The sequence below is a fragment of the Leucoraja erinacea genome, chromosome 1, assembly GCF_028641065.1.
Source record: "Leucoraja erinacea ecotype New England chromosome 1, Leri_hhj_1, whole genome shotgun sequence".
Taxonomy (NCBI): Eukaryota; Metazoa; Chordata; class Chondrichthyes; order Rajiformes; family Rajidae; genus Leucoraja; species Leucoraja erinaceus.
In genome coordinates this window covers 13,528,158-13,544,036 of record NC_073377.1, presented here as the reverse complement: position 1 = coordinate 13,544,036, position 15,879 = coordinate 13,528,158, and the positions used below count along the sequence as shown (strand labels likewise).

Genomic DNA, 15,879 nt, shown 5'->3' with positions numbered 1-15,879 from the left:
ATTTTCGCTCAGTGCTCCAGTTTCCTCCCAAACATCAAGAGATGTGCAGGCTAGCTGATTCATTGTCCACTGAAAATTACCCCTAGTATATAAGTGAGTGGTAGAATCTGAGGGGAGTTGATTGCAATGTGGAACCAATAGGTTACAGGGAACACTAGTAGGAGAATGAGATTGTTCATTGAGCTGGCATACACTATCTATGGGCTGAAGAGGTCTCCTTCTGCGGTGTGTGGAAATACAGATGCTACATTGTTTGGTTATTGTCTGTAATTTGAGTATAGGAGCAGGGAGGTTCTACTGCAGTTGTACAGGGTCTTGGTGAGACCACACCTGGAGTATTGCGTACAGTTTTGGTCTCCAAATCTGAGGAAGGACATTATTGCCATAGAGGGAGTGCAGAGAAGGTTCACCAGACTGATTCCTGGGATGTCAGGACTGTCTTGTGAAGAAAGACTGGATAGACTTGGTTTATATTCTCTAGAATTTAGGAGATTGAGAGGGGATCTTATAGAAACTTACAAAATTCTTAAGGGGTTGGACAGGCTAGATGCAGGAAGATTACTCCCGATGTTGGGGAAGTCCAGGACAAGGGGTCACAGCTTAAGGATAAGGGGGAAATCCTTTAAAACCAAGATGAGAAGAACTTTTTTCACACAGAGAGTGGTGAATCTCTGGAACTCTCTGCCACAGAGGGTAGTTCATTGGCTATATTTAAGAGGTAGTTAGATGTGGCCCTTGTGGCTAAGGGGATCAGAGGGTATGGAGAGAAGGCAGGTACGGGATACTGAGTTGGATGATCAGCCATGGTCATATTGAATGGCGGTGCAGGCTCGAAGGGCCGAATGGCCTACTCCTGCACCTAATTTCTATGTTTCTATGTATTAATGTACATTTTTGTGTGGCCGTGGAAAAGTAGTGTTTGATTGGCTTGTGACTTATATGGATGCTTCTGTTTTAAAATGTATTTGCTGTTTTTTTGTTACAGGTTCCAGTATTGGAGGGGATCGTAAACTACTAGTGCCGTCAATCTTGGTGCGAACATTGAGTCATTGCATCGTGACACTGCAGACTTCTTCCCATTGGTTAATGACAAAAAGTTTACAGTTTCTTTCTTCTTGGTCCATTAATCAGTTTCTACTACTAGTTCAAGGAGATCTAAAAGTGAGTGCAGTTTTGATTCCATTTATAACCATTGATTTCTGAGAAATTATATGTTGAAGCCACTTTGTCCTGTAATTAATCAAGAATAACAAATATTTGATTATAGTCTCATTCATTAAGATGTATATGTGACAGAGTATTTCTCTTCAATTTGCATTGATTTACAAAAAAAAGGGACTAAGGTGAAATGGGTCACATATCTGAAGTAAAGCAGTTACCCTGAAACTTGTTTAGTAGTTTAAGAAAAAGTCATTGTCTGCTTATCACATTTATAAAATGCATTGTCTGCTTAACTAACATGAAGAAATGGGCTAGTGGGTCATGGAATGGGAAATCTAGTTTAATGCAGATATATGCGAGGTGTTGCATTTTAGAAAGTCAAGCCAGGGCAGGGCCCTCACAGTGAATGTTTGGGAACAGTTGTAGAGCAGACGGATCTAGGAGTATGGGTACAAAGCTTCCTGAAAGTGGTGTCACAGGCAGAAAGGTGGGCAAGAAGGCTTTCAGTACATTGGCCTTCAGCAATCAGGGTATTGTATGGAAATTCAGATGTTATGTTACAGTTGCACAGCACGTTGGTGAGGCCTCATTTGGAGTATTGTCTCAGTTTTGGTCACCCTGTTATATAGGAAGGATGTTATTAAGTTGGAAAGTGTACAGACAAGATTTATGAGGATGTTGCCAGGACTCAAGTGCCTGAGTTATAGAGAGAGATTTGCCAGACTTAGAGCGCAGGAGGAGTGATCTTATAGGTGTATAAGATCATGGGGGTAATAGGATGAATGCACAGTCTTTTGACTTTTTAGGGGAATCGAGAACCAGAGGACATTGGTTTAAGGTGAGAGGGGAAATATTTAATAGGGAGTCTGAGGGGCAACTTTCTCACGCAGTGGTAGGTATAAGGAACAAGCTGTCAGAGGAGGTAGTTGAGGCAAGTAGTATAACAATGTTGAGAAGACAGGTACACAAATTTGGACAGGTACACGAATAAGAAAGGTTTAGAGGGATATGCGGAAAATGTAGGCTGTAGCGTTGATGAGCCATTGTGGTTGGCTGGACAAGTTGGGCGAAAGGTCTGTTTCCGTGCTGTATGAATCTGACTCTATTTCAACTGGAGTATTGTTTTTAAACTAACAAGTGAGGGATTTTGTAATCCCATTTGTGCACAAAGACACACAGTTGACTATATGCCATTAATAAGTCAGAGAATCATTATCATGAAGAATGAAATGATTCAAACCATTTGATCCCACATCAGTACACTGTGAACCCACTTAATGCCACTCCACAGAGTGCAGAGTGCATCATACAGGTAATTCTGTTAAAACGCAATAGTTGCCACACATTATAGAAAATTGCATTGTAAAAATTATGGTGTCAATGGAGAGAGAAAGGTTAGGAGCGAGAGACTTTCAAACCAGCAATAATAACGTTTGTTTCACTTGCAGGATGTTAGTCTTTTTAATAGCTATTAGTTTATTTGTTACTGCAGGCTAAAAGTACTGAAGACTATATGTTGCATTGTTTAATAAAGAAACATTGCATAACGGTCTATAAGAAGCATTCAGAGCTGCTGTAGATTTGGAAGCAACAGCAGGAGAAGTTTAGCAAGAGAAAACACTGATTGGCTCTAGCCCAAGTGGGAGGAGAGAAGTTAGTCAGAGGGGGGAAAAACAGTTGAAAACTGAGGAATTTGGTTTGTAAATTGCTAAATTAGGCAATTTATCAGTCAACATAAGCAAGACAGCCATTAGGGAGCGGCAGTGAGTGAGCGACCTTGTGAGGGAAGTGTGAGTCTTTGGCTCGAGAGTCTTCGGCGAGGAGGCTTACCAAAACACTGGAGAGGGAGAGACGAAAGAAGGAGATGTCAGGCAAGCTGATTCAGTGTGATGCTTGCAGTATGTGGGAGGTCTAGGACACTGCTGGTGCCTCTGGCTGCTACAAATGCGAGAAGTGCATCCAGGTAGAGCTCCTGAAGGACCGTGTTAGGGAACTGGAGAAGCAAGTGGATGACCTCAGGTCCGTCCGAGAAACTGAGTCATTCCTCGACAAGTCCTACAGCTACCTGAAGGCTTTGTGTCTCAATGCAAGGAGCATTCGTAATAAGGTGGATGAGTTGAATGTGCAGATAGCTATTAATGACTATGATATAGTTGGGATCACGGAGACATGACTCCAGGGTGACCAAGGCTGGGAGCTGAACATCCAGGGATATTCAATAATCAGGAGGGATAGACAGAAAGGGTAAGGAGGTGGGGTAGCGTTGCTGGTTAGAGAGCAGATTAACACAATAGAAAGGAAGGACATTAGCTTGGAGGATGAGGAATCGATATGGGTAGAGATGCAAAACACTAATGGGCAGAAAACGCTAGTGGGAGTTGTGTACAGGCCACCTAACAGTAGTAGTGGAGTTGGGGATGGCATCAAACAGGAAATTAGAAATGCGTGCAACAAAGGTAAAACAGTTATAATGGGTGACTTCAATCTACATATAGATTGGGTGAATCAAATTCGCAAGGGTGCTGAGGAAGACGATTTCTTGGAATGTATGCGGGATAGTTTTCTAAACCAACATGTCGAGGAACCAACGAGAGAGCAGGCTATTCTAGATTGGGTATTGAGTAATGAGGAAGGGTTAGTTAGCAATCTTGTTGTGCGTGGTCCCTTGGGCAAGAGTGACCATAATATGGTTGAGTTCTTCATTAGGATGGAGAGTGACATTGTTAATTCAGAAACAAGGGTCCTGAACTTAAAGAAAGGTAACTTTGAGGGTATGACGTGAATTGGCCAAGATAGACTGGCAATTGATTCTTAATGGGTTGACGGTGGATATGCAATGGAAGGCATTTAAAGACTGCATGGATGAACTACAACAATTGTTCATCCCAGTTTGGCAAAAAAAAAAAATCAGGGTAGGTAGTGCATCCGTGGATAACAAGGGAAATCAGGGATAGTATCAAAACAAAAGATGGCGTACAAATTAGCCAGAAAAAGCAGCCTCCCTCTTAAATATAGCCAATGAACTGGCCTCAACTACCTTCTATGGCAGAGAATTCCAGAGATTCACCACTCTCTGTGTGAAAAATGTTTTTCTCATCTCGGTCCTAAAGGATTTCCCCTTTATCCTTAAACTGGCCCCTTGTCCTGGACTTCCCCAACATCGGGAACAATCTTCCTGCATCTAGCCTGTCCAACCCCTTAAGAATGTTGTAAGTTTCTATAAGATCCCCCCTCAATCTTCTAAATTCTAGCGAGTACAAGCCGAGTATATCCAGTCTTTCTTCATATGAAAGTCCTGACATCCCAGGAATCAGTCTGGTGAACCTTCTCTGTACTCCTTCTATGGCAAGAATGTCTTTACTCAGATTTGGAGACCTAAACTGTACGCAATATTCCAGGTGTGGTCTCACCAAGACCCTGTTCAACTGCAGTAGAATCTCCCTGCTCCTATACTCAAATCCTTTTGCTATGAATGCCAACATACCATTCGCTTTCTTCACTACCTGCTGCACCTGCATGCCTACTTTCAATGACTGGTGTACCATGACCCCCAGGTCTCGTTGCATCTCCCCTTTTCCTAATCGGCCACCATTTAGGTAATAGTCTACTTTTCTGTTTTTGCCACCAAAGTGGATAAACTCACATTTATCCACATTATACTGCATCTGCCATGCATTTGCCCACTCACCCAGCCTATCCAAGTCACCTTGCAGTCTCCTAGCATCCTCCTCACGGGTAACACTGCCCCCCAGCTTCGTATCATCCACGAACTTGGAGATGTTGCCTTCAATTCCCTCATCCAGATCATTAATATATATTGTAAATAGCTGGGGTCCCAGCACTGAGCCTTGCGGTACCCCACTAGTCACTGCCTGCCATTGTGAAAAAGACCCGTTTACTCCTACTCTTTGCTTCCTGTTTGCCAGCCAGCTCTCTATCCACATCAAAACTGAACCCCCAAAACTGTGTGCTTTCAGTTCATATACTAATCTCTTATGTGGGACTTTGTCGAAAGCCTTCTGAAAGTCCAGATATAACACATCCACTGGTTCTCCCTTATCCACTCTACTAGTTACATCCTCGAAAAATTCTATAAGATTCATCAGACATGATTTCCCTTTCGTAAATCCATGCTAACTTTGTCCAATGATTTCACCACTTTCCAAATGTGCTGTTATCCCATCTTTAATAACTGACTCTAGCAGTTACTGGTCTGTAATTCCCCGTTTTCTCTATCCCTCCCTTTTTAAAAAGTGGGGTTACATTAGCTACCCTCCAATCCTCAGGAACTACTCCAGAATCTAAAGAGTTTTGAAAAATGATCACTAATGCATCCACTATTTCTGGGGCTACTTCCTTAAGTACTCTGGGATGCAGCCTATCTGACCCTGGGGTTTTATCGACCTTTAATCCATTCAATTTACCTAACACCACTTCCCGGCTAACCTGAATTTCACTCAGTTCCTCCATCTCATTTGTCCCCTGCTATTTCCGGCAGATTAATTATGTCTTCCTTAGTGAAGACGGAACCAAAGTAGTTATTCAATTGGTCTGCCATATCCTTTTTCCCCATGATCAATTCACCTGTTTCTGACTGCAAGGGACCTACATTTGTTTTAACTAATCTCTTTCCTTCACATATCTATAAAAACCTTTGCAGTCAGTTTTTATGTTCCCTGCCAGCTTTCTTTCATAATCTATTTTCCCTTTCCTAATTAAGCCCTTTGTCCTCCTCTGCTGGGCTCTGAATTTCTCCCAGTCCTCTGGTAGGCTGCTTTTTCTGGCTAATTTGTACGCTTCATCTTTGTTTTGATACTATCCCTGATTTCCCTTGTTATCCATGGATGCACCACCTTCCCCGATTTATTCTTTTGCCAAACTGGGATGAACAATTGTTGTAGTTCATCCATGCAGTCTTTAAATGCCTTCCATTGCATATCCACCGTCAACCCTTTAAGAATTAAATTGCCAGTCAATCTTGGCCAATTCACGTCTCATACCCTCAAAGTTACCTTTCTTTAAGTTCAGAACCCTTGAATTACCTCGTACAGTGGGATAGGCTCTTGTGTCTAGGCAGTAATGTGTCTGGCACCAACAATGTTTCAAAAGGTAGACAAAAATGCTGGAGAAACTCTACCCGCAGAGAAAGTTTCTCCAGCATTTTTGTCCACCCGCTGAGTATCTCCAGCATTTTTGTCTACCCCACTGAGTTTCTCCAGCATTTTTGTCTACCGTTGATTTTCCAGCATCTGCAGTTCCTTCTTAAACAATGTTTCAAAAGGAATGGGAATGAGGAGGAGTTTCTTCTCTCAGAGGGTCGACATTTTTGGAATTCTCTATCCCAGAAATCTGTGTACATAGTCATTTAATATATTTAGAAAGGAGATTGATAGACATTTGAACTACAAAGGAATCAAGTCAGGAGTTTTATTGTCATATGTCCTGAAAGAACAATGAAACTCTCACATGCAGCATACATGGATCTGGGGCAGTTCCTTCTCTCCTCCATGCTTTGCTCTTACCATCACTCTGATATATAGTGCCTTCCATAATGTTTGTGACAATGACCCATAATTTATTTATTTGCCTCTGTACTCCATAATCCAATATTTGTGAGAATATTTATTAATATCTGGTTATTCAATAAATTGAATCTGGCCTGCGACCCAATAAAACTGATTTCATTTCTGAGTAGTGCCCTCAGGATGCTGAATGTATACTTGAGTATAGGGGAATTATTCTTAAAGTCGATGGAGTCAGTGTTCTATATTCTTTGAAGGTCGTTTCCCAGTACAAAGTCCAGTTAAACCAATAATAGTGGCAGAAAGGTCCACTCATCACACACAAATGCCCCAGGAGGAATAGCTGTGATGGAAGGCAAAAAAAAAAAATCAAAAAACCAGAAACGATGAGAACCATTAAGAAAAAAACGTAACTCCTGCCTAATATGTTGTAATCTGCCTTCCCTTAATTTAGTACTTTCCCCAAAGGAACAGACTTATCCTTCTTCATAACTATCTTAAAGTTGATGGAGTCATGATCACTGTTCCCAAAATATTCTTCCACTGAAACACCAGCCACCTGGCCAGGCTCGTTTCCCAGTACAAAGTCCGGTCTGGTCTGTCCTTTAGTCGGAAGATCACTTCTTTCTATGTAAACATCCAAGTACTTTTTAAATGTGATGAAGGTTTCTAACTTGAGTCGGAAGAACTGAAGATCACATCTTTTGATGTACACATCAAGTACTTTTTAAATGTGATGGAAGTTTCTAACTCTACCACTCTTTCAGAAATGTTCCAAAACCTTACTCCTCTCCAATATTTTTTTTTGATTATCTCCCCTTCAATACTTCTACACCCATTGTGTATGATCAGAGCCTGGTAATCTATATTACAAAAAGTCTGATCTTGACCACTTCCTGTTTTTCTGTATATTGATTTTAGAAAATATGCTGCCACTTACAGCTGTGATTTTTGGCCATCTTACTCAGAGTCCCCCTCTGCTGCACAGGACAAGAGGATTTTTCCCATCGATGAAAAATAAAAGAGTTAATAGTGTTTAAAAAATGTTGAGATTCTCTCTCCTGAAGGCCAAGCCCCTTCCGAGGGACTATAAAACCCGCAGGGTGTTGAGTGTCTCAGTCAGTCTCTGCAAGAATGGGGAGCGAGAGGGTCACAATAAACAATAGGTACAGGAGTTGGCCATTCGGCCCTTCGAGCCAGCACCGCCATTCAATGTGATCATGGCTGATCATCCCCAATCAGTACCCCATTCCTGCCTTTTCCCCATATCCCCTGACTCCGCTTATCTTTAAGAGCCCTATCCAGCTCTCTCTTGAAAGCATCCAGAGAACCTGCCTCCACCGCCCTCTGAGGCAGAGAATTCTACACATTCTCACGTCTCTCAGTCTGAGCTGTGAATAACACTGAACACATGTCTACTAAACGGTGAGTGGTTTTACTGACCTGTCGGTTAATGTGGTTTGAAAATATAGTTTGGAAATGCTAAAGCTGTGTTCCCTTTGGTTTGGAAATGCTGCTGTGCTGCTTTGGTTTGGAAATGCTAAAGCTGTGTTGCCTTTGGTTTGGAAATGCTAAAGCTGTGTTGCCTTTGGTTTGGAAATGCTAAAGCTGTGTTGCCTTTGGTTTGGAAATGCTAAAGCTGTGTTGCCTAATTAAAGTTGCCTTGCCTAATTAAAGTTGCCTTGCCTAATTAAAGTTGCCTTGCCTAATTAAAGTTGCCTTGCATAATTAAAGTTGCCCTGCCTAATTAAATTTGCCTTGCCTTCTATATAATTAAAAGTCTAATATTGACCACTTCTTGTTTGCGCTTTATATTAATTTTGGAAAAAAAGCAACCACGTATGGCTGATTTTTGGCCATCTGACTCAGTCCCCCTCCGCTCATCAGGTGCCGAGGATTTTCCCCATCGTTGAAAAATAAAATAGTTATTAGTGTTTTCAAAATGTTGAGATTCTCTCTCCTGTCAATCACGCCATGAAGGCCATGCCCCTTCTGGTGGGAGGGACTATAAAACTCAGAAGTGTGGGTGTGGCTCAGTCTCTGCAAGATGGAGGAGGGAGAGGTCACGACTCGCTGTCTTTAGTGGCCTAGCATCCTGCTTGAAATGGTATGAAACTGCACTTGAATTTGGTGGCCTTGCACCCTGGTTGAAATGGAATTTCAAGGAATAGCCGTGAGTCAACTGCCAGCCCACCAGCCGTGAGGACAAGCTAGATGCTAGATGCAGGAAAAGGACAAGCTAGATGCAGGAAAAATGTTCCCAATGTTGGGTGAGTCCAGAACCAGGGACCACAGTCTTAGAATAAAGGGGAAGTCATTTAAGACTGAGGTGAGAAAAACCTTTTTCACCCAGAGAGTTGTGAATTTATGGAATTCCCTGCCAGACAGGGCTCGAAATTAGAAGTCGCCCGGGTGCCATTGACCATTCAAAGTGCAGCCGGGCAACCCAAATGCCGACTCATTTTGCCGGGCTTTGCAATCAAATACTGGTTTATACCGATAGACACAAAAAACAGGAGTAACTCCGCGTGTCAGGCAGCATCTCTGGAGAATAGGAACGTGACGTTTCGTGTCGGCGGTGGCGGCTGTATTCGTCCAGTATCTTTGATTGTGGGGCAAAGATACTAGATGCGTGGTGGCGAAGGGTCGAAGCGAATGACGGGCTCCGAACAGCGGCAACAGCAGCCATGATAGCGGCTCCATCGCCTCCTCCCGCACCCCACACAGCGGAAGGAACCTCCCTCTCTCCCTCCTCCCGTCCTCGGCGCGCGGGAGGGGTTGTGAAAGTGCCGTTGGCGGATTTGCGGCCGCTATCAAAGATCTGATATAGCTCCACTGTAAGATCTTTGGCCGCTATTGCACTGCTTGCAAATCCACCAACGGCACTTTCACAACCCCTCCTGCACGCCGAGGCCGGGAGGAGGGAGAGAGGGGGGGGGGGGCGGAGGCCTCCTTCCGCCGTCTGAAGCAGCTGCACAACAGATCCTATAGCTATAGGATCTTTGAGCTGCACCGCTCGGTCCCGCACCTTCCTGTCTGCTGGTGGAGGAGGGGAGGCGGTGGCGTGGAGGCGGCGGCACTTTGGCGTTGGACAGGGACGGCCAAGGCAGCGGGGCGATGTTGTCCCAGGAGCGCGCACCTCCCTTCCTCCTCTGCACCTTCCATCCCCCCCTCTCTCTCTCTCTCTCTCTCTCGCTCTCTCTCTCGCTCTCTCTCTCTCTCTCTCTCACTTTCTCTTTCTCTCTCATGTACGCCCCCTCCACCCCTCTTATCCTGGGACCCTTCCTCTCCATCCCGCACTGATCCCCATTCCCTCCTCCTCTATTCAGTCCTCACTGACATCCCATGTCCTCCCCTCCCCATCTACCCCCCCCCCCCCCAATCTATTCATCACCCTACCCACCTCGCATTGATTCCCCCCCCCAATTCATCCTGTACTGATCCCCCCCCATTCATCATGTGCTGCCCCCCCCCCCCCCAATCCATCCTGTACTGATCCCCCCCCCATTCAAGAAGAATGGGAGGAACATTTTGAAGAAGGGTCTCGACCCGAAACGTTGCATATTTCGTTAGCTCCATAGATGCTGCCTCACCCGCTTCATCTATGGAGCTAACGAAATATGCAACGTTTCGGGTCGAGACCCTTCTTCAAACTGTTCCTCCCATTCTTCTTGAATGGGGGGGGATCAGTACAGGATGAATTTCTCCAGCATTTTTGTCTACCCCCATTCATTCTGTACTCATCCCCCCCCCCCCCCCCCCCATCCTTCCCATACTGATCCCCCATTCAACACCACTGACATCTCCCCTCACAATTTTACATACTCCAACGAACACTTACTAATTCACCTGCCTCAATCCATCCATTCCGCACCGATTGCATTCTCAAACCCCTCCCCGCACTGATTCACACACCCCCTGACCCTATTGTGCTTCATGGTCTTCAGAGCGAACATTGACTATGTTTGATAACGGAATGCAATCAAATGTGTTTTAATTCCCAATGTTATTATTTGTTTTGACACCTTTAACATATTACCAAAAGAACATTTGCTGCAGTTATGTCCTTTGGCCATCTCTTGTCAGTTTGTGTAATGTTTAACCTGTCAGATGGGTATAGTCGGTTTTAACAGCTATTATCATAAAATGCCTTTGGAAATTTCCTTGCAACCTGTATATTTTGTTATGGATAAATTATGTGGGAAGCGAGAGTGTTTCTGTGCCAATAGCAATAACGACCCATGCTATGGCCATGTCATGGTAATTTTCGGTCCGTCACAGAAAACATGCTTGCATCAATTGCAATATGTAAAAAGAGTTGAGATATTGTATTATAATTTTGCTGCATGTCATTGAGGTATATATAATGTCTTGATCGGTGAATATGTTTAATTTGTGACTTTATTTGAAGCAGAAATAATATGTGAATGTAGACAAAAGTGCTGGAGAAACTCAGCGGATGCGGCAGCATCTATGGAGCGAAGGAAATGGGCAACGTTTCGGGCCGAAACCCTTCTGCAGACTGATGGGTTTCGGCCTGAAACGTTGCCTATTTACTTTGTTTCATAGATGCTGCTGCACCTGCTGAGTTTCTCCAGCACTTTTGTCTACCTTTGATTTTCCAGCATCTGCAGTTCCTTCTTGAACATAATATGTGAGTGCTTCATTGAGCATAATTCCAACTGGTAACTACGCACTTCATCCAAGCACATTATCACACGCTTCATGCAAACGGCCTTAAATGACCACCTAAACTGTCATTTGGCAACCTAAAAAGCTGTCAAGGTTGCCCGGCTGGCAACAGGGAAAAAAAGTTAAGCGAGAGCCCTGACAGAGGGCAGTGGAGGCCAAGTCATTGGATGGATTTAAGAGAGAGTTTGATAGAGCTCTAGGGACTAGTGGAGTCGAGGGATATAGGGAGAAGGCAGGCGCGGGTTATTGATAGGGGACGATCAGCCATGATCACAATGAATGGCGGTGCTGGCTCGAAGGGCCGAATGGCCTCCTCCTGCACCTATTTTCTATGTTTCTATGAGTGAGCTGCCAGCATAACAGGCTTGAGTACCTCAGCCGTCAGCCCAAGAATCCATTAGGCCCACAATATCCATACTAGCCCTCTAGAAACCAGTCCCTTCAGCCCACAACACCCATTCTAGCGCTCCAGAAAGTCCCCCCCACTGGCCACTAATATTAGAATTGGTGAAGAGGTGGAATATTGCGTTGGCGGACCAGCCTTCCAGTGTGATGCTGGGACCCAACTGGTCCCACGTAGTCTAGTCTAATTTAAAACCATAGTCCTGCTCTCTTCCTAAACCACTTGTTCTCTTTATGTGTCATAAAATTTATCCATCTTCTTAAATACACTCAGTGACATGTCCTCCATGGCCCTCTGTGGTGGCAAATTCCATGGATTCACGACTCTCTGTGAAGAAATTTCTCTTCATCTCCATCCCATGAATCTCCTTAACGGGTGAGATTACGGAGATTGGGAGGGACAAGGTCATGGATAAAATTGAAAACAATTCTGAGAATGTTAAAATTGAGGTACTGTTTAATCGGCAAATTAGAGCAGATTGTAATATTAATATACTAACTAATAATATTAATTAAGAATGTAATTTATTTGAATATTTCTGTTGCCATATCAAAGCTGTAGTTGTACATTTTGATTTTTATAATCTTTGTAAATTAACAATTTTTGCAGTGCACTGGAAATTTTTGATCTTTTTAAATTAGCTGTTCTTATGGTTGATTGAAGGTCATCTCATGATCTACAGTTAATAATTGCAACCAAGTAAAGTGTAGGGTAAAAGGGTCACTGAATACTTAATTATTATTGACTAGTTGTAATAGTAGACAGGATACCATAGTTACAAGCAGATCAAAGTAGATTTAAGAAATTATTCCATGCATGCCAATAATAATAGATTTTTAAGCAGGGAGCTTCAGATGAGTTCATAATTGTAAATTGAGCGATAGTTTAATCTAGTTGTTCATTTTGTGCTACTATCCCTGATGGCCTTATTAATGCATCGGTTTGACAGGAAATCAATCCTGCTGGATTCAATTGTGCCACCGTCCAAAGGATTTTAAAGTCTTAAGAATGTAACTAAACATCACACGACCTTCTAAAACAGACATGAAAGCATGGAGGATTCTAGACAGTACTCCAGATGGAGATTTATACTGGAGGCTATTACTGACGTATTAGGAATTTCACTCACAAATCCTTTTGAATTTCAATTTATAAATGCAAAACATTAATATGTTTCCCATTTATTTATCAAATGCAATTGTATTGCAAATAAAGATGTGGTCTTTTTAACTTCAGTAAAGGTTTTTATATATAGATATGATTTTTTGAAATATTATTGACTGAATTTCTTTGGTTGACTTCCTACTTAATTAAGTTCACCTGTTTCGTTCTGCTGCCTGATCTGCTATGTACTTATAGTATTTTTCTATTTTTGTCCAACTACAAGTCTCTCATTGCCTTTTTGGGCACGGGTTCAGGTTTGGTACAGGCCTTAAACTCAAAATCTTCGTTTACTCCTGCTTTACAAAATTAAATACTTTATTTATTTTAAAATATGCATATAATATATATGCAAAGAGATAAGTAATAGTCACCATAATCTCAATTAATGTTTATGATCATACTCAGCACAAACCTTTGATGAAAAAATAGACACACAAATCGAAACCTCTATTACAGGTGCACAACCTTTTATCCGAAAGCCTTGGGACCAGACACTTTTCGTAATTCAGAATTTTTCGGCTTTCGGAATGGAAGATTTTTAGCGTAGATTTTAACGGCCGGCTCAGTGGTAGAGTGCTCGGCTCGTATCCGCAAGGTCGCGAGTTTGCGCCTAGCAGCTGATCCCAGCAGTTACTCGATCGCGAGTTTGAGTCTTCAATGTAGTTTTTTCTTGCAGAATAGGAGAGAATAGGGAGGTTAGGCTGGGATCATTCTCTGCGAGATAATCTTAGTGCGGGAGACAAGTGTAGGAGAGGTGTACTGACTGTGTGGGCAGAACTTTGGAAGTGATTGCCCACCATTCTCAAAAGCCGCTGTGTCTCCCTGTCCCTCCAATTCCAGAGGAATCCGCTCCCCGATGCGCCGCTACGGTGACAAGTGGCAGTTCGCCCACAGCCCGAGCTGCGCCCCCTCATCCGCAACCCGGGTTCCTCTGGAGTTGGAGCGGGGCTGGGCTAGAGTTGCTGCTGGCTGTGAGTCTCTGGGATCTCCGTGCTTGCAGTGGGCCTGGGGGTCGGTGTCCCGATGAGGGGGCGCAGCTCGGGCTGTGGACGAACTGCCACTTGTCGCTGTAGCGGCGCATCGGGGAGCGGCTTCTGGTGGTCCTGACGTCTCTCAGCTCCTGTCCAGGGGGACGGCCGGAGACGTCAGGACCAACAGGAACCCGCTCCCCGAAGCGCCGTTACAGCGACAAGTGGCAGTTCGCCCACAGCCCGAGCTCCGCCCCCTCATCCGCAACCCGGGTTCCTCTGGAGTTGGAGCGGGGCTGGGCTAGAGTTGCTGCTGGCTGTGAGTCTCCGGGATCTCCGTGCTTGCAGTCAGTGTCCCGTTGGTCCTGACGTCTCCGGTCACCCCCCTGGACTGGAGCTGAGACTGGGAACTGTACCGCCCTTGCCCCCTCCCTCTGCAACTGCAAACAACTCCACAGTTCCCAGTCTCAGCTCCTGTACAAGGGGGTGGCCGGAGACGTCACAGCCCGAGCCATCGGCTTCTGTCCCTACGGGGACATCGGAGAGCGTGTTCCTCTGGAATTGGAACGGGGCTGGGCTGCTGCTGGCTGTGGGTCTCTGGGTTCTCCGTGCTTGCAGTGGGCCTGGGGGTCGGTGTCCCGTTGGTCCTGACGTCTCCGGTGACTGGCACTGGCTCCGGCGTGAAGACAGTGCAAAGCCCCCGCGCCGGTGCAATGCGCGGGGAGCTGGAGAGGGGAGGGAAGGGGTCACACACATGGCCGGGAAGCAGAGGGGTGTAGGTGGGGTGAAACTGAAGGGAGCGACAATCTACTGCTGCCTGCACGCTGAGTTAAAAAAGTTCCCACGCAAGACTCACGATACACTGTGTATCGTGAGTCTACCGTGGGAACTTTATAACTCAGCGGGCAGGCAGCAGCATATTGTCTATTAGTAACCCTCCCGCGCAATATACCCTCACCTTCTCTTTTATGAATGGGGATTTAGTTCCCCTTTCTTCGAGGACCGACCGGAGGTTCCGCTGTCACCTCTGCGGGCCGCCCTCGGTGAACGTTTTCAAGGACCTTTATTCAAGGACTGAAAAAATGTCGCTATTCGGAGGTTTTCGTTATTTGGATGGACGGATAAAAGGTTGTGCACCTGTATATTGAAAAGTCAATGGATTAACATTTTTTTTATACATTCATTCATACATATATACATCTTATCGTATTATACATCAATTCATCAAATCATCTGGTCATTGTCACATTGTTGTTGTGGGAGGATGATATGTACAAACAGGTTGCCACCTTTAGAAAAAGCTTTTAATTTAAAAAATACTTGATAGGCTTCAGTACTTTCTGAGTTTGTGAAGAGCATAACATAAGTGCTAGAATGTGAGTGTTACTGTTACAATCTTATTTTTCCTTTATATTTGAAGGGTAGATTTTGTTAATTATTTTTTTTTTCTGGTTATGTAATTCATAATAATATTATTATTCACTGATGTCTGGATTACTAGCCTGTAGTTTCCCGGCTTGTCCTTGTCGCCCTTCTTAAATAAAAGTACAACATTAACCATACTCCAGTCTTCCCATACCTCCCACTTGTCTTTTGATGATGCAATTCTTTCCTCAACTTCCCACAATACCCAAGGATACTTGGTCAGGCCCTGGGATTAATCGCATTAATATTATTTGTAATTTGTATATAGTTCACTATATCACCACCTATTTCCGTTAATTCCATTGCTTCCATTACGGTTTCCTCAGTAAATGTAGCTGGGAAGTATTCATTCACACCTTCCCCATCTCCTGTAGCTCGTCATTTAGATGACTATGTTGATACTTAAGAGGCCGATTCTCTCACGTTTGGTCTTAATATACCTGTAAAATCACATAGGAATTTCCTTTATCTTGTATGTCAGAGCTATCTCATATCCTCTCTTTACCTTCCTGATTTTGAGGGGGAACTTCTTTACTCAGAGAGT

The 15,879-nt window shown here is 44.0% G+C and overlaps 1 protein-coding gene across 2 annotated transcripts in view; it reads left to right on the top strand.

The window, feature by feature from the left end:
- The window catches only part of ccdc142 (coiled-coil domain containing 142), a 363,715-nt gene that overhangs the window by 331,641 nt on the left and 16,195 nt on the right, over window positions 1-15,879 (top strand). For both annotated transcript variants that reach the window (XM_055652590.1, XM_055652501.1), the window contains one exon: window positions 986-1,161. In XM_055652590.1, coding sequence (XP_055508565.1) covers window positions 986-1,161 — 176 coding nt within the window. The remainder of the gene's footprint in view (window positions 1-985; window positions 1,162-15,879) is intronic.